General features: G+C 36.4%; 1 protein-coding gene across 1 annotated transcript; it reads left to right on the top strand.

Annotated features, from left to right (window-relative positions):
• Positions 1–714: 714 nt before the first annotated feature.
• Positions 715–22,665, top strand: LOC149901740 (uncharacterized). Its single transcript, XM_090111039.1, has 3 exons — positions 715–983; positions 14,986–15,216; positions 20,029–22,665. Exons 2-3 carry the CDS (start codon positions 14,989–14,991, stop codon positions 20,515–20,517), a joined length of 717 nt encoding a protein of 238 aa, XP_089967165.1. The 5' UTR covers positions 715–983; positions 14,986–14,988; the 3' UTR covers positions 20,518–22,665.
• The last annotated feature ends 87 nt before the right edge of the window (positions 22,666–22,752 follow it).

Raw genomic sequence — 22,752 nt, 5'->3', positions numbered from 1 at the left:
AATCCGGTGTTTATGAACCGATGCGGTGAGCATGAAATCACTCCAATATCAGAGCTCCCGCCGCCAACTCCGTAACAACTCAATCAACGCAATTTTAAAATAAACGTTTTTTATACAAGACACTATAAGTACCTACACACACAGTCGTACAACCGGCCGAACAAAAAATATGGCCCGGCGAAGGTCTCAATAATGACTTTCTCGGGAACTTGTTACATATAAACAACTCTCCAAGTATAGTCAAAAGCTCGGGCTTTATGCGGTTTTGAACCTTATATACCGAAGTGAAATTATGCATGTTGAATGCATTTTCGAATTCTATATTTCAAGAATTGAATATTCATTTTATTACTGAATGCATGTTTAAATTTTGCATTTTAGTTTTTGGATGTTGTATTGTTTCAATGTCTCTATGTAGAGATTAAAGATGCATTTTTTTTACTAAAATACAATGTTAACTCTACATTTAATACAAAAGTATAGAGTTGCTATGACAGACTATTCCCAACTAAGATTTACCTATAACTTGGACCATCAATCTTCATCCAATCGGTACATCATAGCCGAAGACAATCTCCGTCGCACGAGGACCGGTCGTCGCGTCGGTCTAATAAAAGTAAATAAAAACAAGACAAGTCTATTTCGTATAGAGCTGTGTTTAGCTTAGCGGAGGGAAGGGAACGCAAGACGGCAAGACATTGGGGCTGTCATCTGCCTGCGTTCACAACTTAATCGCAGGCGTGCGCGCCGGCCGAGTGTACGTTGTGTGTCGCTCCGCGCTAAAAATCGATAACAATCCAAATATCAAGACATTCGTTATCACAGTGATACCATTAATTAAACCCACCTGGAACTTGCTGAATGTTAAACGTGACGTATACCGTGATATATTAACAGTGATATTTTTGTGGGAGATCGTAAAAGTTCACAAAAACTTTCCGAGCCACAAGCCATGTGACTACGGCGAAAGCGGATAAATAAAAGTACGTACATTTATCTTATTTTAACTTAATTGTAATGTTTTTATAAATAGATTCACGGCGCTGCTCGCATTCCGAGAGCTTTTATCGTAAGTTTATGTAGGTAGTAGGAATAAGTATTATAAATGTAACGTCGTCTACTTATCTGTAAGACTCTACATCAGAATAAGAAAGTCGATTTTTATTGTATTTATATTAAATTGTGAGATTAGGTACATTTTAAAACAAAAGAAATGGGTGAATAGATTATATGTTACGTTAAAGTATAAAATGTAGAGCGAAAAGCTCTATTAAAAAAAAAATATATACGTTGTTTACGCATTTATACAGCATTATTATTTCGGAGATTTTGCATGGATTGCATGGATTATTTTATAATATGTTCAGTTTAACTTGTATGTACCTAAATATAATAATTATTCATTGCAAGTTGTTCCGTTAATGCTCATACAAACTCTACAATATTGTCGCATAAATTTCTTTCATTTGACTAGAGAAGAAATAATGAAACGTAATCAGTTCTGATGCATTGATTGATATTAATGTTTCTATTATTTCTGGTACATAAAAATGTAGCAAAAGCTCTATTTAAACTCATCTCTGCTCTACCTATATAAAGCGCGGGAATACTGGAGAGGGTAGAGACAATATCTGTTATCTACAGTTTTCATTGGCTAAATTCTCTCTTTACAATTTATGTTCTTATTTTTTCCAGATTGTTTTTCATATTCATTTTACTCTACCATCATTCGTACTTTAAATTCATTGAATGATCTACATAATATATCGTTTCTCGTATTGAATTATTTAAAAGTTTAAATAAAGCAGACAGTTTCAAGAATTACATCACAGAATTAAAAATTGCGGAAAAATCATTAGCATAGTCGTGGTGTTGCATAGAAATAGCCGTTGGATTAACAATACTGTATATTATTGTCTCGTACCGTGTCCTTAGCTGTAATGTAGACGTGATTTGAAATAATACGATGGGTTATTAACTAGCTGACGTAAATATATCGCACAAGGATACGTACACACTAGGCTACGAGTTGTTATTTATCATTTGTAATTTGTATAGCTTATATGAGATGTCAAACAGCATTATTAGAAATGTTAATTTTTCCACTTTTATGTTGCTTTCCTGTGGACAAGTACTCATCTATGTACTTGATGTCTGTTGATGATTCATTTACTTAAAGTTTATTATAAACACATACTTTATTTTTTGTCCAACATAAAAAGAAAAATATCCTGCTTTCATTACCTGTTATTGTTGATACGTTTTGAATCAATCAAAATCTTTAAAATGTAGACAGTTTCTATAGTCTATATGTACCAAAATATATATTATATAGCTTCTCCTACTTACGTGAATTCCTATTTGGACCGGCGATGTACCGAGTAGTTATAAACAGTACTTACTCAACGGCGCCCGTTGATTTATAGCGCCACGTTGCCCATAATAATGTTGTTTAACTTACTACCTGTGCCAGCTCGGGTTCACAATATATTTTAGAACGTACCCTTTACAGTATTTAGTAGTACACTCTTATAAAATAAAGACTTTAACGGATTTTAAACGCGATTTATTGATTATCCTTACCTAACTTCAATTGAGTTAATGTAGAGCATAATGTGAATCCAAGTATTATGAGATTATGTTGGTTATTGTTAAAATTGCCTTAATACACTAATAAGCATTATGTACAGGAGATATTAATGAAGACATTAAAATATACACATAATGTTAACACAAATGGAAATACATAATATGTCAAAAAATATTTAAAAAGAAATATGTTGATCCCCTTGAAACTAAAAAAAAAAATACTTATAACACGAGTCAGTTTTTACGACGTACATACTATATTTAGATTGTTTCAAATTATTTGAACGTCAACTTTAATAATTTGCGAGGCGTCTGTTGAGCTGAAAATTATTCAAATGCCTTCAAAGAATCGCCTTCTTTGTATTATGGTTAACTACTATGTTATTTTAAACGTGTTTGACTAACGTTCTAGTCTAATGCAGGGCATGTTAAGAAATCCGATAGCCGCATCCCATGTGTGTAATCTCTGTTTAATTGTGGATGAGTGTCCTCAAGGATATAAAGTTTCATGACACGTCTTGCCTACTCAGCTATCTCCGAGCTGAGCCACCAGTTTCCGTTTATTCCACATGTTTATCTAAGCTTTTGATTTGATAGTGTCAGTTTCATCATTAGACGTGTGTGTAGTCGTTAACATAATAATGTAATTGTCTTCATAAATCTCATTGATAACAAAACAACTGTTACTGCTTATCGTCGAATTGACATGCAATAAACTTGCTTTGAGTTATATTTGTTAACGTCTTAGTTTTACTGCATGAGCTTATAGACTTTAGATATCTTTTAGTTTTCCATCGTGGAATTCTAATATTGTCACGTATATTAACAGTCTCTGTAAGGAGTTACGACCGACACACAATGGTATAAATTAATCCAATTTATGAGGTGTCACGGCATACGATATGAGAAACCGGTGCCAATTGTGTGTTTTACGGCCAATTTGAAGGGACTCGACCAAATCTGATTGTTGTATATTTGGCCGCTGTTTTGGATTAAGTCACGCTTGTGTGACCCCTTTTCCTGTTTACTTCTTTAGTTATTAATAATAATTATTGTTATTCATCTCACATGCATAAATTATACGGAGACTATTGCAATATATTTTTAGGAATAAAATTTTTCCCGTTTCAATATTGATTTGTTCTAGTTTTCTAGGTGTATTCAATGATCCAATTATGATCTTCTGAATATTATACTTGATTAAAAATAATGTTAACAGTCCACAAAGAAAACAGATACTAGAGCAAGGTTAAGATTTCTGCATTTGATTTAATTACAAAATCAAAATCACGTTTTTCTACAAAACGTAGAGCAAAGCAGCTGTCTACCACATGTGTCGATATGTTCAACCTTCTTGTGATTTATAGTAGCCTTTTGTATCGTATTCAATCTTTCTTGACGTCCGAACCACACATGCCATGAAATAAAACTTAAGACATTTTCAGGTACCTACATTTGCAACCAAAATTATTCATATTCCCTAAAACTCCGTAACTCTTTAAAGATGTAGATTGTAGAGTAAAATATTGCCACAAATGTCTCTACACTGCTCTGTTATGAAGAGATATTTTTTTTACTATTTATTTAGTTTAGACGAGCTACCTGCGCCCTTTTAGGATTGTTTACTGTAATAATACTGTTTAAACATTGTTCTAGCTTCTGTCCGTCACTTTAAACATAAGACAACTTCGTAGATAAAGAAACATTAAAGTTTATTTTTTAGAATTTATTTTTACTTTATGATTGCGTTTATTGATGATAATTTTGTAACGCATATCGGCCTTTATCAAGCGGTTTTTAAACAGAACTTATTGATAAATAAATCAGATAATTATAGGGACATATCGAGAAACTTTTTTTTATAAAAAAATAGTTTTGATAATACGAAGATTTCACAAGAATTGTTTAAAGTAATAGGCACGTAATAGGAGTTTATTGCACCTTTATAGTGACAAGTGACAACTACCTAACACAAGTAATAGTGACAAGTTACTATGTATAGTGCCACAAACTTAACTGACCCGGTGACGGTGTCACTGATGTCGATTTTACTACTGGCGGCACGTAGTTCCAGATTTTTTCACTGGGTCAGTTAAGTTTGTGGCACTGTACTATTGAACTGCTACCATTAAAAAGCTATCTCATGTAATAATGGTACTCTACGTAGGTATAGGCCGGCCTAGCACTCACAAGTATCTACTTATATTGAAACATGTGATAAGGACCTTGGTTCCAATAAAGGAAATATGAGAGGTATGGGAAATTGAGTTATACGGGCGTAAGACGCATACAAGGGTTCTAAGAACATCTCAAGTGCAGTAGCAAGAAGGCAGAAGCATGATACACCAGCCTCCACACCACCTCGTATAAAGAATAGCTTTCCTCATTAAATGCATATTTAATAGTTCAATTGTATGCGATTAAAGTTCTTTTATGGGAAGGTATCCTGTTTCCGTGCAAGTTCCCTGAAATGAGCCTGCATTCCGGTATGTTAATATCGTTCTTAGAACTGACGCTATCGAAATATTGTTTTGTTCCTACTTATCTAGTATTTATTATTAAATAGGTTGTTATTGATCTTTCATTGTGCATTATTTAAGTGCAGATATCCTTTATGAAATTACATAGTTCGAAAAAATCAATACAATGAAGATACTTTCATTATGAACCTATGTGTTTATGATTTGAAACCTTAGTTTGAAACTCTATCATTTTATAAATACATTGCTGTAATAATATTTCACGAGTCTGTTATAATGTTCGTATTGTAATTGGTATAACAAATTACCAGATTTATTTCCGGCTATTAAATAGTGTAATGCAAATGTTTATCAGAGCTGATAACAAGTATCTTAACTACATGTTCTCGGTGTAATTACAGTGTGCTCCATTACGCAAGCGTATTGTCCCGAGGTTATGTTTTATTGCTCAAAATTAGACCGTGTAATTATTTGTTAAATATGCAACAATTAGCTGGTTTGTTTACTTTAAACACGTCTGAGTACCTACTGTACTGATATATTGCTCTAGTTTAGTGTGATTTTGAAATGTTTTTTTTTTAAATAATAATGAAATCGTGGAGAGTTGTATTGTTAATTTAGTCGAATGGAAAGATCAATTTTGAGTTATGGAAATATAAATAAATGGCTTTTCCTCCGTTTACTTCTTAAAAATTCGTTTACAGTATTTCTCTCGGTATTGATATTGTTATAGCAATGTGCAGAATAAATTCAAGAATTAAAAAGCTCTATGCACATTGTAACAAATTTTCTATCAATCAATTTCTCTTCGAAATCAACAAAACTTTTACCAAACTCGCTTGAAGTTAATACAATTCATCTCAATTTGTTTTCGTAGCACATCCACTCAACAAAAACAGGACGTAACAAATTATCTTAATTACCAAACGTTACCAAGTTTATCTATACTAATATTATAAAGAGGAAAAGTTTGTAAGTATGTATGTATGTATGTATGTATGTATGTATGGTTTTCACGCAAAAACTACTGGACCGATTTCAAAAATTCTTTCACCATTAGAAAGCTGCATCTTTACTGAGCAACATAGGCTATATTGCATTTTCAAAAAAATTAGAGATCCTTACCAAAAATGCAATAATGTAACCCAAGGTGTAAAAAAATCCTCAATAAAACTTCTGTCATCGCGTGCGCTGCAGAATCTATTGAAGATAGAACAAAAAAATGTTCTACGGTATTATAGAATGGATCAATATCTACAAGAAAGTCCGCGATACCATATGTCCATCTTCAGTAGTTATGTTACTACAACAACTTTTTTACGTTTTCAAAGTAAATAGAAGTGCCGACAGTAATCAAACCATGTTATCCATACACATATATTAATCCTTATCCCATTAAATGATGTTTTATTATAGACTGTTTCAATACCAGCAAAATACTTCTTAAATGAAAAGAATTGGATATTCCATTCAAAAGATATAACGAATTTTTAAAAGTGTCAATCTACAGAAAATAGTAGGTATACTGTTCGAGCAGGCCGTAGTGCGGGGGTCACGGAGGAATTCTACCAATATGCGTCTTGACGGAACAGTGGGGTTTTGGTCGGTAGGAATCCGTCATAACCCACGGCCCCTCCCCCGGAGGCCGTGGGTATCTATGAAAGATTTCCCCACTAAAACAAAAAAAAAAGGCCGTAGTGCGGGACGGGGTAAAGGTGATTTTCATGTGATTAAAAATTAAACCTATAGTCCGACCTATAGTAGACTTTTCACTGTAACGATATCGCTATCTATGCGAGTGAAACCGCAGGGCATTGCTAGTTGTAAATATAGGAGTTATTTATATTTAATAAAAGGTTATTAAAGACATAATTGCGACGAATCTTATCTTTATTTGAACGTTATCGCCAAGCGTGATTCGTTCATTCATCTAGGTTACAATATCGCCGGGTGTTTTCAAAACCAACAATCGTCTTATCACTTGCTGTAATTAGGTTCTTTAAGCGAACTCAATCATGTGCTAAAATTTCGTAACATAGTCGGTCGAAGGATACTTGTATAATATTAATTATTGTAATTTATTAAAATTGATTTGATACATTTTAAATTGGTTCTGGTATTGGTATAGGTTTATTTACCACTGTTTTCAGTTCTGTACCAATATTACACGCTATTATAAAAAGAGCGTGTGTGCCAAGCACACGTGTCAGAAGTGAAACTTCTTTTCACTTCTGACACGTGTGCTTCAAAGATACTAAAATCGCCGCCTTACTCCATGACGTGACGGTATTGCCATGACGTGACGGTATTGCTATGACACGAAGTTTTACTTCAGAAATATTGCAGAAAAAAGAGAAATGGGAACTTAGGTAATTTTGTAGAAAGGCTAAAAAGTAAAAATGATAAAGAAACTGATTGGCTCTCAAAAATTTCGTTGCGAATAAAGTTTTTTTCATCGATTTATGTTCAGAAGATGCTGCACATTACATAATAAGATTGTAAATAATGAATTCTAACTAAGTGCATCTAGGTTAGTGGTAATATTTAAACATTTGCTTTGTTCAACATGCAGCAATACCTTGAATTAATATTAGCAATGACATTCTATTCTAGTAATTTAACATCACGACTTGATGATAGAATAAATAGAGTTATAATCCCACAACTAAGACAAATAAATAAAGTATTTATGTAATTATATATTTTATTGAGTAGGTAGTCATATTAGCATTATATCAATGACAAAGGACACAATAGGCTATTTGACAGTATAAAAAATAAATTACTTTTTTGTGTAATCCATATATACAGGGTGTCCCACTGTTGGTATACTAAGCTCAAAGGATGTTATAGTTTTGCATACGCTGAGTACGTAAAAAATAATTAAAAAATTCCAGATTCATTTTTTTTTCAAATAGATGAATTCTTAAAACTCTATGTGTACACCCATAACAAGCGAGCCGCCCAACTTTGCCACCAGCACGTGAGCTATCGTTTAAGATTATGTTTTCATAGATAAAATGCTCATATAAGAGAAGCGGTATATGCCAGCTGCGCGAAGCTAGAGAAGAAAACATGGATTTTCAGGAAAAATTTAGCAAAAAATTTTGGACGTAATTTTTTTTTTAAGTATTTTTTACGTGATCAGTGTATGCAAAACTACAAGTTCCTTCGCGCTTAGTATACCAATAGTGGGACACCCTGTATATAAGGTTTTTGAAGCGATTTAAATTAATAAATGATATAAATAATAACTTATTTATTTATAAATTGTCGAGAAAAAACATCATATTTTTAAAATGACCACGTGACCGAAAACATCCATGATTGGCTGCATCTGCCATGACGTCACAACGGCGTAAATAACAAGTGATCCCAACGTTTACTCACGTCGTTGCTGAATTTCGCTTTTGGTTTTGTTTCTTGTATAACTTATTTCTTGTGATTCAAGGTGTCTGTAATCAGTTTTGTTCTTTATGTGTTATTTTTGTTTGTCATGGAACCTAATTTCGAAAAAGCAGACAGTAGAAATCTACCTAAAGTGGACGCTATAATTAGGAAATAATATTGTAATACTGTGCTATAATGGTTGGCATGTTCTTTAAAAACAACCAAGATTTTTACGCTCAATTGAGAAATGTGAAAACAGCTACGTCAGTTAATATTTCAATCGTCATTCATTACCTTTTTAGTTAATTGTACCTACAAACATGAATCACAATAGCACAATAATTATGAAGTATACATTTTTTAGATTAAGTCCTTTATTTTTCATTTCAGCCATCCAGTTTATAGGATTGACGGGTTTGTATTGATTATTTTCAATATCAATACAAACACGTCATCATCAATTTATATATATCATTATCTTACCTCAAGCAGGTAAGTAATGAGACGATTTATACTATGTATTGCAAATAAAATAAACTGCCTACTAGGTATTCAACACCATACTTACATCGAAGTGGTCTTCACAAAAAAATATAACTGTTTTAATTGATATATTTAATATCACTTGGATTTCTGCGAGCTAACTGCAACCACTTTCTACGCATTTTTATATCTTTTGGAGCACATATAAATAGTTTGTCAGGGGTTTATTTCTGCATCCAGGAACTACACACCACCTATAAGAACTCATTTTCTGGTTTTTAAACAGATTACCTTAATTATACTATAATTAAAACAAAAACGAACAATAAGTACTAGGAGCAAGTTGATGTTTACGCCGCTGTGACGTCACCATGGTCGCGAGACGCCATATTCTTCAAAATTGTGTTTTGGCGGCGTATTTGAATATCATGTTTTTATTTTCCATTTTCTCAATGAATAACTACAAAAAATTAAGAAACATGTGTTTTGTGTGCTCTATAAACGTAGGTATCTTAATAATTTGAGACAGTTTTCAAAACCTTGTCAAATAGCCTATTGTATACAAATAATATTAAGTCGGTAGGTACCTATACAAAAACAATAAAATCACAAAGAAGAAGTTTTCTCATGTACGTATTCCCTTATTTTTACCTTGGCCTTATAAAGTTATAAATAAAACTGATTATTACTTATTGTTTTATAAATTTCGACTAATTAAAAAAGTCAGAGCATACGGTACCACAATAATTAAAGAAAGCGTGAAATGTGCGTTTTTATGCCATCGCTTTATGGGCTGCGCTTTCTCAATATGGCATTCTGTTTAATTTATAGTTTCTGTCAAGATAATGATTTAACAGCACTTAAAAGGCAATATCAAATTATAATGTCCCAAAATAAGTTTGGTGTTTTCGTTAATTAAAGTAAAACTAAAATCTTTTAATATTATAATGGGTAGAATATCTTGATTAAATTATAAAGATTTGTTCTTATAAAATATATTTTACACAGAGGAATGAAACTCGCGTATTAACTCAGGTTCAAAATGATTAAAAACTAAAAAGAGAAATATTAATGCGTCTCTACCTAGATAATTGCAGAATAATATTATAATTAATGATCTACGTTCGAAAACGTCTAACTATTCACGTTTATCGAAACGTAATAAGATGTATGCTAACTAGGGTTGTACTCAACTTCCATTTGGAGGGAGTGGGACCAGACCTCAGCGGGAACCAGTTCGGCTTTCGCCGTGGTCGGTCCACACTCGACGCAATATCTCGCGTGAGAGCCACCGCAGAAGATGCGGCCGCTAGTGGAGAAGTCCTCCTGGCGGTGTCTTTGGACATCGCCAATGCGTTTAACACCCTACCGTGGGGCAGTATTCTGCAAGCTCTCCACTATCATCGCGTGCCGGGCTACATGGTGCGACTGCTGCGGTCATACCTCTCAGATAGGACTGTTGCCTATCCAACCCGCAATGGATGGAGTGAGAGGGAAGTGTCGTGCGGTGTCCCACAGGGGTCGGTCCTCGGGCCTCTTCTGTGGAACATCGGGTACGACTGGGTCCTGCGCGCCACTAACCTCCCAGGTGTTGGCGTAACTTGTTACGCCGACGATACTCTGGTGACTGCGCGTGGGACCACATACGAGGAGGCAGCTTTATTAGCTACCACGGGAGTTGAGCAGGTGGTGTGCCGCATCCGGCGGTTGGGACTACGGGTGGCGCTGGAGAAATCCGAAGCCATCTTCTTTCCCGGTCGCCGGAGGCTACATAGCGCCGGCTCAGAGATCCGGGTGGATGGGGTAGCGATCAGGGTCACCACCACCATGAGATACCTAGGCATCGTGTTGGATAGCCGATGGAGATTCACGGAGCACTTCCGTCGCCTCGCCCCCCGTCTTGTAGGGGCGGCTGGAGCACTGGGAAGTTTGCTGCCAAACCTTAGAGGTGCTGGGGGTGGGTGTCGCCGGCTATACACTGGCGTAATCCGCTCCATGACCCTCTACGGGGCCCCCATCTGGGCAGACACCCTGAGCGCCCGTACCAGACCCCTCTTGCGGAGGCCGCAGCGGGTCATGGCGCTCAGGGTAGTTAGGGCATACCGCACGGTGTCTTTTGAGGCTGCCTGTGTAATGGCCGGAACGCCGCCATGGGATCTGGACGCCGAGATGCTAGCGGACGTGTATCGCCGCGTCTCGGCGTCTGGGTCACATGGGGTGAATCCTTCCTACGAGGAAGTAAAGGAGTGGAGGGCCGAGGCTGCCGAGCGGCGGTTCCGAGAGTGGGAACGCCGGCTCGAGGAGCCCAGCGCGGGTGAGAGGACAGTTGCGGCCATACGTCCAGTCCTCCAAGAGTGGTGCGACAGGCGGCACGGGGCCATAACCTTCCGCCTTACGCAGATACTGTCCGGGCACGGCTGCTTCGGGCGGTACCTGTGTAAAGTCGCGAGGAGGGAGCCCAGCATGGTCTGCCACTGGTGTGCCTGCCCGGAGGACACGGCAGATCACACTCTTGCCGTGTGCCCCGCGTGGGCCGAGCCCCGTGCTCGCTTAGTCGCGAAAATCGGGCCGGATCTCTCTCTACCCTCTGTTGTTCGTGCAATGGTGGGTGGCGACAGATCCTGGCGTGCGGTGATCGCGTTCTCGGAGAGCGTGATCTCGCAGAAAGAGGAGGCAGAGCGGGTGCGCGAGAGGGATCCTCACGCGGACCCGATCCGGCGCAGACGTCTTAATGGGCGTCGTCGCCGCGTTGCGGCCGCTTTACACGGTCGCAACGTGCCTCCTTGACGAAGGGCGCCGGGCGGTGGAACGGGGAATGTAATCCATCGTCCGGTGCGGTGAGGCGACTTGAGACGTGTTCCGCTCATGCCGCCAACGGGAGGGAAGAGCAGGCAAACCACCTTTCCTGTTCTTGGCTTGCGCCTGGCCTGGAGATGGGCTGCCGCCGAGGGGGTCGCGGAAGAATTCCAACAAATACCCGCGGCCCCATCATTAAAGCGGCTCGACGGAACACAGTGGGGTTTTAGTCGGTAAGAATCCGACATAACCCACGGCTCCTTCCCCGGGGGCCGTGGGTATCTTTGGAAGATTTCCCCACTATTAAAAAAAAAAAAAAAAAAAAAAGGGTTGTACTCAACTTATTTGGCATACCAAATAAGTGTCGTATGTTCAAATCATACCAAATCATAATTTGGGCTTAAATCTAAATAAAAATGATTAGCTCATAGTAAAATACTCTACTAATTTTGCATTATTTTATTGGTACAAAGTATAAAATACAAAATAATTTTCAATAAAATACAAAGTTCCTAAAACCATACTAGTAGAGCATCATATATTAAGACAAATATTTGCGTATATAAAAATGTCAGCTCTAGATTACGGTGTCAACCCTATCAGGAACACGCTTCATTTGCTTTTCAGTCTAGAAACATGTGCATACATCCATGTTTTGAAACTGAATATTTAATTTCACAACAATTTTAGATGAATAATAATTTACTACGAAGTTATATCGGTGTTGGTGTAAAATAGAAACTTGATACTAATCCGATAAGCGGTCTAACGGGTTCCATAGGTTTAACGGAATACTGAATTCAAACATGATTCAAACTATATTTCTTGTTTATATAATAAACGACGGGAGACATTAACACTTGAAAATTCCTAATCTAAACATCTTGACGACGTGTTGATTTTGTGTGAGCAATTACGAGCGCTTTTCACACTTATGTGGTAATTAGCCCGGTTTACACGCACGCTCTTTCGCGCGCGATTCGGCTTTCACGCGGGAAAGAGCGAGCATTTAAACGATGACAGAGAGAACGAGATTGCGCGTCCACTCCGCACACACTCCAACGCGCCACGCTTTCCTTCGTTCAATCGCGCGCGATTATCGTTTACACGCACAATCTTTCCTCTTTCCTCAAAGACGCACGAATAATCGCGCGCGAAAGAATAAGTGCATAAAAAAACGTGACAAAACAATCCCTCGCGATTGTGCGCGCGTGCTTTCCCGCGTTCAATCCCGCGCACTCAATCACGCGGTAAAGAGTGTGCGTGTAAACCGGGCTATTGTTGGACAACGTTTTCGTGAAGAAATGTCACAGAATATATTTCCACCAAACGTTCTAATTTTAGGGTTTTAAATAAACATGTCGTGATATAACTTTAAGGTGTCACATATTTTAACATAAATATATTATTATGTAGTAAGTTCACACAATATTTTTATAGGCTTAAAAATATACTTCCATTCACTTGCTGGAAACGGGAATATCTTATTGAAAAATGAAAACTATAATATACAGTCAGTTTTAAAAGCTCATTCAACAATTTCTTCGTAGTTGGAAAAAGCGGCTCCAAGTTTGGGATTAAATAGAGATACTAATGTTTTATCTTTCTTTCGTGCATCACGACATCACTTCTCCGAAATATTGACGTTAGATTTTATCGACAAAAGCGATTAGTTCTCGAAATTTCAAACATCCAACTGGAATACTTGCGAGTCACGGATCTTAACCGTGGACAAAAAACGATGAGGCAACTAACAATACTTTATTAAAATACAATTTAATTAAACAAAATGAACGGGCACGCTCGTGATGGTAATCCGTGTGAGGGTTGAGTTGTGGTTTTTATTACGTGGAAATAAGGACGATTTTTTGTGAGCATCGACATCAATTGTTATTGTAATGTAACACTTGAAGTGCGAGTGGTTGGACATCTTGAGTTGTCACTTTGTTTTCTTTTACCATCAGCCTTTCCGCCGGACGACGACCTGCACTCATATCTTATTTAGTAGGGTTGGTAGCGTGTAACGTATAAACGTAATCAATAAATATTTTAACTTATATACCTAGGTAGCTATAGTTTCTAAATATCATGCACTAGCCGCTCCGCGCGGTTTCACCCCCGTGGTTCCTCTCCTGTTGGTCGCAGCGTGATGGTATATAGCCTATAGCCTTCCTCGATAAATGAGCTATCTAACACCGAAAGAATTTTTCAAATCGGACCAGTAGTTCCCGAGATTAGCGCGTTCAAACAAACAAACAAACAAACAAACTCTTCAGCTTTATTATATTAGTATAGATTTCTATAAAACGTTACGTGTTAATTTAAATAATTTATCTGGAGATTAGAAATTTTGCGTGAATAAGCGAAAGAGCAATTTATCAAACGAAAAGGAATACTTTTTAATAAGCTAACATCTAAATAATAAATCAAGAAATGTGCTGTTGCAGTTCTTGTATCAGTCGTTTATGTCCCTGAAAATAAGAAATATATCTCTATAACTAAAATATTCTATTGGTTAAATAAAATAACAACATAGTTCTCATCTAGGAATCATTATCTACCTGTTAAAAAAAATAATAAAAAAAAAACATCTAAAACAACACGCTGGCAGCCCTAGCGTGTTACGGTAAATGTGTAAGTTAGTAGCCAGTCGGGAGATACGTGACGCGATTCTGTTTGTTTGCCGAGGCCCGAGTGGCCACACTTCCCAGAAGGCTGCAAGAGGATTACCAAAGTTTCAACATCGCTGCAACAGCGATAGCACACTGTTAATAGATCATACGAGTAAGATTTAATAACGTTCATTTACGTTTTATTACTCTACAAACAGAGATAATAAACTGAGATATATAGGTATTCTAACAAAATGCATGACAAGAACCGCAATAATTATCTGAATATTATAATGATAAACTGAGCTCTTTTATCTTTAAGTATCGTACTTCTATCATGGGTAATATGAACTATGTATTATTATTTAATAAACAGAGTTTTTACTATTTTAATATGTATAAATCGGTCATCGATATTCTTACCTACTTATTGATAAAACAACACTACATAGTATAAAAAAGTCGCTTCCTCTGTCCCTACGTATGCTTAAATCTTTAAAACTACGCAACGGATTTTGATGTAGTTTTTTTAATAGTTAGAGTGATTCAAGTGGAAGATTTTAATTATATAATTTAGTAGGTTTTAGACAAAGCGGGCGAATATAATTCTAATTATTGTATTCTATATTGTTCAGGTAATGTGGTTGGCAGCGATTCTGCTGTCGCTCGCGGTGCTAGCGTCGGCGACGCCGTGCGAGGAGGCGCGCATGCGGTGCGCCTACCGCACCGGCTGCGGCGCCGCCCTCAACAACTACATGATGCTGTGCAGCGACGTGCTCTCGCAGCCCACTAGCGTGTGTCCCAAGGAGTGTGAACACGCGCTTATAGCGCTAACTTCTACGGAAGAGGGGAAGGAGTTGATGAATGTAAGATTGTATTTCCGAATAGGACTAGTCTATAAAATAAAGTTGTGTTAGTTACACAACATTAACTGAACTGCTGAACTGGTTAAAGTAATTTTGTTTGTTAGATTTGTCTCCACTTGGATTATGAACTGTGAAAAATGTGTAAGTTAATAATATAGAGGGCTTAATCCTTTGGCACCGTTTCCTGATAGTGTCATTAATAGCCACTTTTAGACTTTTATTTTCATACATTTTCATTTTAACTGATGGATAAACTATCCTAATACACATATCCAGCTGTGAAATCGACCATTTAAGTTCTGTGGCCTTCGGTGTTACTGGTAGGTAACTAAGTAGGAATGGAATTTTTAGCGGACGTTTACCTACTTAAATATTCTTCTAGTGTTTCTGATTTAAAATTCGGCTAGCAGTGATATATGCGGCAAACGTGTTAAAATTCTTAAAATACATAGTTAACTTTTAGCACCTACTAAACGAGATCCTATCTTGTCTCTATATTATGCTCAATCATTTCATGTAATATTATTCGTTGCATGTTTTGATCAATATGAAAGCTGCAAGCGTTAAAGTAACACAATATATACGCAATATACTGTATTCTATATGTGTTTTAAATGCGTGAACTGATTGAAAGTGCATTTCAGTAAATACGAGCACTGAGAGCAAGCACATCACTTCTCATCTGCCTTGTTTATGGCGTCTGCCCAATTGAGGCGCGACTCCTTAATTAAGAGCTGTATGCGAATATGATTTCTTGTTAGCAGTTACCAGTCAATCATAACGGCATGTTCTTTTATTCGTCTTATATTTGAAGTAGTTAATTTTATGTGCTGGCTGATGTCATTGTGAAAAATTGTTGGTTTCTAAAATGGTTCTCCGCAGCGGCGGCCTTACCCATTGCGAGGCTCCGGGCGGCAGGCCCTTTGCGAGGCCCTTTGCTCTTTGTGAAATGTATGTGATGCGAAAGTAGGTCTGGTTGTTTGGTTTAAGTATTTGTCATATTTGAGGAGAAATGATAAAGTTATACAAATGAATAAAATTTGAGTTTTATAATATTTATACAGGGTGTCCCAAAAAGTAGTGATGAACGGAAGCTGGGAGGTAGAGGACCTAGAGGGCTATCCGAATCACCCCCATGTATGTTATGCGATTTTTCGTATTTTCGGAGTTATGACATTTTTTTCAATTTTTCATCTATCGCTGAGTACGATGAGATTTTTATTTATGGTGACGTGAATTATTGCGCTAGATGCTTGATTTTTTATGTGTGCTAAGCTGAAAGAGAGGCCAATTCAGTATGGTAACATTTACTATCGTTAGATCTTCGAATGGAATAAAAAAAGAATTAAATGCCAAGAAATATGAAATTACCCAGTATGTTCACAACTTCAAGGGCCCATAAAAAATAAAGTCACATAAAAAAAGTTTTCCATTTGGCTTTTAAAAACTTGCTCTATCTATCAGGTAGCAACCCTAAAAATTTCATTTTATTATTCAGAAGGCTTCAATCGAAAAATTGAAATCTAAATATGGTAAGTGCAAAAATTTTATTAACATGGTGATCATTAAAACCAATAAATAGGTGTTTAATTACTTACCAGATTTTTTTTAAATAATCCCGCTGTTGCTCAATGCAAGTGCGACATCACCGTAAAAAGTTGTCTTTTAAATGTCTGAATGCCCTTTTATCATTTTTATTATTTCCGGGATATTTCTTCCAAATTGTGGCATTCTCTCAAATAGCCGAGGTCTTTTTGGTATCCCCATTGATACAAATCAATGGGTGTTAGGTTGAGGGACCGTGGAGGCCAGGCTTTAAGGCAGGCGTCACCGGCGCATGCGCAGGCTGCAACGACCAATCCATCTTTCAAGATATCTTTGCCCTTTAGCCTGGCCTCCACGGTCCCCGGACATAAACCCTATTGATTTTTTTCCGTGGGGATACTACAAAGACGAGAGACTGCCACAATTTGGACGAAATAACCCGGAAATTCATAGTAGCAGAAGAAACCATTAGAAACGATAAAAGGGCATTCAGACATTTAAAAGACAACTTTTTACGGTGATGTCGCACTTGCACTGAGCAACAGCGGCGTCATTTTAAAAATTTCTGGTAATTAAAGACCTTTTTATTGGTTTTAATTTGTTTTTATTAATCATCATGTTAATTCAATTTTTTCACTTACCAAATTTAGATTTCAATTTTTCGATTGAAGCCTTCTGAATAATAAAATTAAATTTTCAGGGTAGCTACCTGATAGATAGAGCAAGTTTTTAAAAGCCAAACGGAAAACTTTTTTATGTGATTTTATTTTTTTACGGGCCCTTGAAGTGGTGAACATACTGGGTAATTTTATCTTTCTTGGAATTTAATTTTTTTTTATTCCATTCAAAGATCTAACGATAGTAAATGTTGCCATACTGAATTGACCTATCTTTCAGCTTAGCACACAAAAAAAATCAAGCATCCTTCGCAATAATTGACGTCACCATAAATAAAAATCTCATCGTACTCAGCGATAGATGAAAAATTGAAAAAAATGTCATAACTCCGAAAATACGAAAAATCGCATAACATACATGGGGGTGATTCGGATAGCCCTCTAGGTCCTCTACCTCCTAGCTTCAGTATATCACTACTTTTTGGGACACCCTGTATATTTATACATAGAAAGATTTACCAAATTAACAAATACAGAGATGATAAATTTTAAAATTGATGTTTGCGGCTTTTCCTAAGGCTAAAATCTTTAATTAAAGCACAATAATCCAACGAATGAGCTACGTCACTTTCGATTGAAAGAATAGCAAGGGCTGAAAGCCGATCTTGTGTCATCGAATTCCTCAAATATGTTTTAATAATTTTAAGCCTCGAAAAACTTCTTTCCACACACACCACAACTGTCACAGGTGTGGTGGCAATAATTCTCAGGGCTATTTCGATAGTGGGGTAAACTTCAGTTAATTTGTTTTCTATTATGTATTTCAGCACCGAGATAATATCGTCGTTTCCTTCATACACACGCATGAACATACTCAGTACACGCACACATTTTCATTTTTTTAAATTTGCTTGGGTGGTTGCTTGTTGCGCGAGGCCCCTGCAAGAGCGAGGCCCCGGGCGATTGCCCCGTTCGCCACCCCCTAAGGCCGCCTCTGGTTCTCCGTATTCATAAATCTGTGCGATAAAATAAATAAGTACATTCAGATTCAGATTAATATGAATATGAATTATAAAAATAAAATAAATATAAATAAGACTTATTTTATAATTTCTATTATAATTTTTAGAAAATTGAATAAAGTAGTAAAATAATTACTTACACACATTATTACTACACTTAGTAAAATTTTATAACTATAATAGGTATACGGTACAAAACCCGTGTTGTTAGATTATATGTTAAAGTAATTTCTCATCTGGAAATTATGGAAGATGTTAAATTGGTGTTGTTTAGTACAGACGGGCTGCAATAAAATCTAATTTAGACGTCAGATTTGTCGGCCACGCGGCACCATGGGGTCGGTTGACGACCTCACATGACTTTTACCCTTTTTACTATCTGACTTTAAAACTTTGAACATGATGATTTTTATTGTAGTACAAGTATTTATTAGTTCGACGCAGTATGTAGTAAGTAGGTAGGTTAAAATACATAATAAGTATAGGGTTGCACTCGGCTAGCTTTGCCAATTTATACTGTGTAGTTTCTATTTTTAATTTTTTATCAAACATTCAATTTGAAATAATTCAGTTTGAAGCAGAGCTAGAGCTACTTTAACTACAAATAACTCTAGAGCTAAGTTTAGTGAATGTAGTTATGTACTGTGTTTTCTAAAATGGATTATGACTTCACCTTATTGATCAATTGAAATTTGATATAATTGCGATAATTGTAACTGAAACGGAATACTTAATTATGACTCTACATAGACTTTCCGTTTCATGCAGGTGTCTCTATTTATTCTATACACTCCTTGTATGTAGATTTCTTTTATTATCGTCATAAAACCCTCACTGAATATTAAAACAGTTAAATTTTATATGGCAAATCCACAATGGGCTGGTATCATCTATTAAAATTATTACACATAATTGGGCCCAAACTATTGCGTACTCGGAACCGGTCAAATGTTTAATTATGTCGCTGTAACGGTGTGATTATTGTTGGCCGTTGGGCAATGTGTATCGAAAGGCAGGGCAATCCCGCGCAGCCTTGAGATTTGACGTCTTGATCGGACCTACCGCAGCGCTCTCTTGCGCAGGTGTTGCCCTATCACAAAAAACATAGCGTAAGACGGAGGCTCCTTTATTCTTTGCCTACAATCCATATATCGACTTTTAATTAAACGTTACCGGCCTCAGCTAATTAGTTCCATGGCAAATGCCAACGATCGAATTCCACACGCGTTCCGTAGAGTCAACGTTGCTTGTTTCTACCGTCAATTCCACGGAAAATGTGTAACATATGGCAACGAAAAATAATCAATTCTAATGATCCATATGAGTCAGATGCTCACATATTCGTACTTGGTTCATTAACCGCTAATCTAGGTTGAACAAATGTAAATGTATGTAAAAAGTGCATAGAAATAGAGCAAAAAAGTTCTGTTTTATTTAGATTTATGTGAAAACTTAAGCAAATATATAGAGACTTTATTTTTCTCATAAAGATAGTTACGACGTTCTGGTATCGTAAAAAGTTTTATAGCCTAAATTTTTCGATGCGCATTTATGCCTTTCCCAAAATGTTTATAATAGGGTAATATGTATTTTTGTAACTTTTTTATAATAACTTTTTTTTGTTGCAGTGCCAATGTGAGGATGAGTACTGCGTGGATGCAAAACAGAAGATCAACGTGTGTCGTGCGCAGGTTTTGAGGGGCGCTGCGGACGCGACGGCCTCTTGCCGTTTATCGCAACTCATCTGCTTGGCCGATGCCCAGTGCGCTACAGCTTTAGACTATTATAACCAATTCTGCCGCTCCGTGTACCGGGGCAGAAAGTGCTCCAACAAATGTCTCAACTCAATAGAAATATTAAGAAAACAAGAGAAAGCTGCCGCGTTAACCGCCTGTCGTTGTGACGGAAATGAGGACTATGACTGTCCGCGAATGCAGAGCAATCTAGCGAGGCTATGCTTTCACAAGCACTCCAAGAACCACACGAAGGCTCATGATAGAGGCTATGAAGAGAGACATAGAAAGACCCATCACGTTGTACAATCTGCAGCTCACAGTTTTGCTGTATCGATCGTTCTAATTGCTCTATGCCTCATCTCTACAAAGTACAATACGTGACATCGTAGCTGGGCTACCTCATATTAATTAAGATTCCTAGATGTAGATTCGATGTAAATATGTACAGAGCAGTATTGTTTAAGCGCATAGTATTTACATTTGAAGTAGAGATTAGTGAGTGAGTGTGTTTGTGGTTAATATAGATATTCGAATAAGACTTATACGCTTTCGCCGCCCACGGGAGCGTGCGCGGGCGTCGCTATAAATACAGCGGCGCCGGTGGTCCGGTGACAAATGCTAGGGTGTACTGTCCCCGACGCCGACACCACGCCGATTGATCTAACGGCCGTCCTAACTTGTCAAACGCGAGACTATACCGCGACAAAAATCTCGTCACTATCGTTAAAAACGCGATATAACAAAGTCAGGGAAGTCTCCAGCGGTAATTCCGGTGACACTAATCTGTCGCTGTCGACGCGACAAATATGCGGGATGCGGTGCCGCCATTCCTCCTTTTTTCTTATCGCATTTTCACATCCTTTACGCTGTTCTTAATTACGCTTCTCATTAAAAAATTGGTGTTCCCTTTTGATAGTCGTGTCATTCTTTTTTGTTTCAGTATACATATAAATCAAAACGAAATAATTTTTTGCTATCGAACGTTATTAACAAAATAGTGTGCTCTACAATTGCTTACAAATGATGCTCGAGTTTCTCCAACTGTTTATTGTCAATTGAGACATAAATTATACTGTCAAGTGCGAGCTATGAATCACATAATAATTTGTTCCCACTACATCAGTTATTTTATTTGTCATTTGCATTTATAGTTTTGTCATGTCTGACCCTTATATTATGCGCTTTGGACATTAACTTCTTGTAGAGACTATAATTTTACCGTCCCAAATTGAAATTTCCATGCAAGAAAATTCTTCGAAGAGCCATTGTACGATGTGTATGGTGTCTTCATAATACTCGGGCCTTGTAATGAAGAAGATGGAACCGGTTTTCAGAGCAAGGTCTTACGTGTGATGCTCCGTTTGTTGCCGCGTAAATCGATACTTAACACACGTGTAGTAAGATTTGTTTAGTTGCCTATTTGTGCGTAACTTCATTAGTACATCCCTGATATTCTAGCAATTATGATATACAATGGCTACAAAAAGAAATCGCCAACAGAAAAGATAAACTTTATAAGAACTTTCTATTCTGAAATAGTTTGTGATGGAGTTTTTGCTTCATTGATATCTCAATTTATTTATTATTCACCTGTATAAAATTGCACGATCATTTGATATTCTCGAAGAATCCCTCATCGATTATTTACATGTAACAAACGTAGAATATAAAAAAATATATCTTATTCATAGAAAGTTGTATCAAGTAAATTCTTATGGCAGTTTTCTTGGCGGTATTTAGTATGCGCGTCAGGATGATTGCTTACTAATGTTTCTTTCGAAGCACCGTGGTATACATAATGCAGCGCACGATAATGTAGGAATATGAATGAACTGACATCTTCGCGATGACATTTATTAGTAGAAACCATGGTCTGTGCTCGCCCCGTTTTTGCCGCCATGTGATAATGTCATGGAACAACAATTATGTGAAAGTTGAATGTGTTGAGAATTATTTCGATATTGATGTTCTTATGAGTTGTAATAAATTTATTGGTAAGATAAGAAATCTTAAAATATGCAGTTTTTCACATTTTAATGTTCGGTTTGGAAAAAAGAATGTAAAAATTTGTCTCTATTTATTTGTAAGAAGTAAACCCTCTGATTTAAAATTCTGCATTTTTTTGATTCGTAGTTTAAATGTATTTTCAATAGATATAATATATCTACTTATTAAAAATTATTATGTGTATGTGTGCGTGTGTCTGTTTATTTGAGTATGTGATTGTATTGTTATATTTTGTTTTAATGTATTATAATTTCTAAGCACAATTAATTAAGGAATTAGGAAACCCTATTAACCACAGTTTACCAAAGTGAGATTATTAGAATTATTCAACAAAAAACTGTACATACATTTTATATAATATTTGGAGAGTTTTTAATATGAATGTCGTACAAAGTATTTTAGATTATGTTTATTTATTAATTTAGATTTAATTTAGTTTATAATAATTTGTTGCATTTGTTTCGTTTGTTTACAAAATCAAATATAAGGATTTTAGTTGTATTTATTATTCAAAATTACAATAAAATTTCTGTTTTCTAAAAGGTATTTTATTTTTGTTATTCAATAAGTATCCTATACCTCCATCATTCCAAATGTGAAAAATTTAGC

This window comes from Colias eurytheme, chromosome 16 (assembly GCF_061535395.1).
Source record: "Colias eurytheme isolate Ceu_HAF_F1 chromosome 16, ilColEury1 Martin Lab GWU primary, whole genome shotgun sequence".
NCBI classification, from domain to species: Eukaryota; Metazoa; Arthropoda; class Insecta; order Lepidoptera; family Pieridae; genus Colias; species Colias eurytheme.
Note: the sequence above shows the minus strand (reverse complement) of the source record. Positions and strands in the feature narration are given on the sequence as shown.

Excerpts from the sequence above, each read along its gene's own strand:
- LOC149901740 (XM_090111039.1), top strand. The coding sequence starts at position 14,989 with ATGTGGTTGGCAGCGATTCTGCTGTCGCTCGCGGTGCTAGCGTCGGCG. Across the intron at positions 15,217-20,028 it reads AGGGGAAGGAGTTGATGAAT|TGCCAATGTGAGGATGAGTA; the intron begins GTAAGATTGTAT and ends TTTTTGTTGCAG.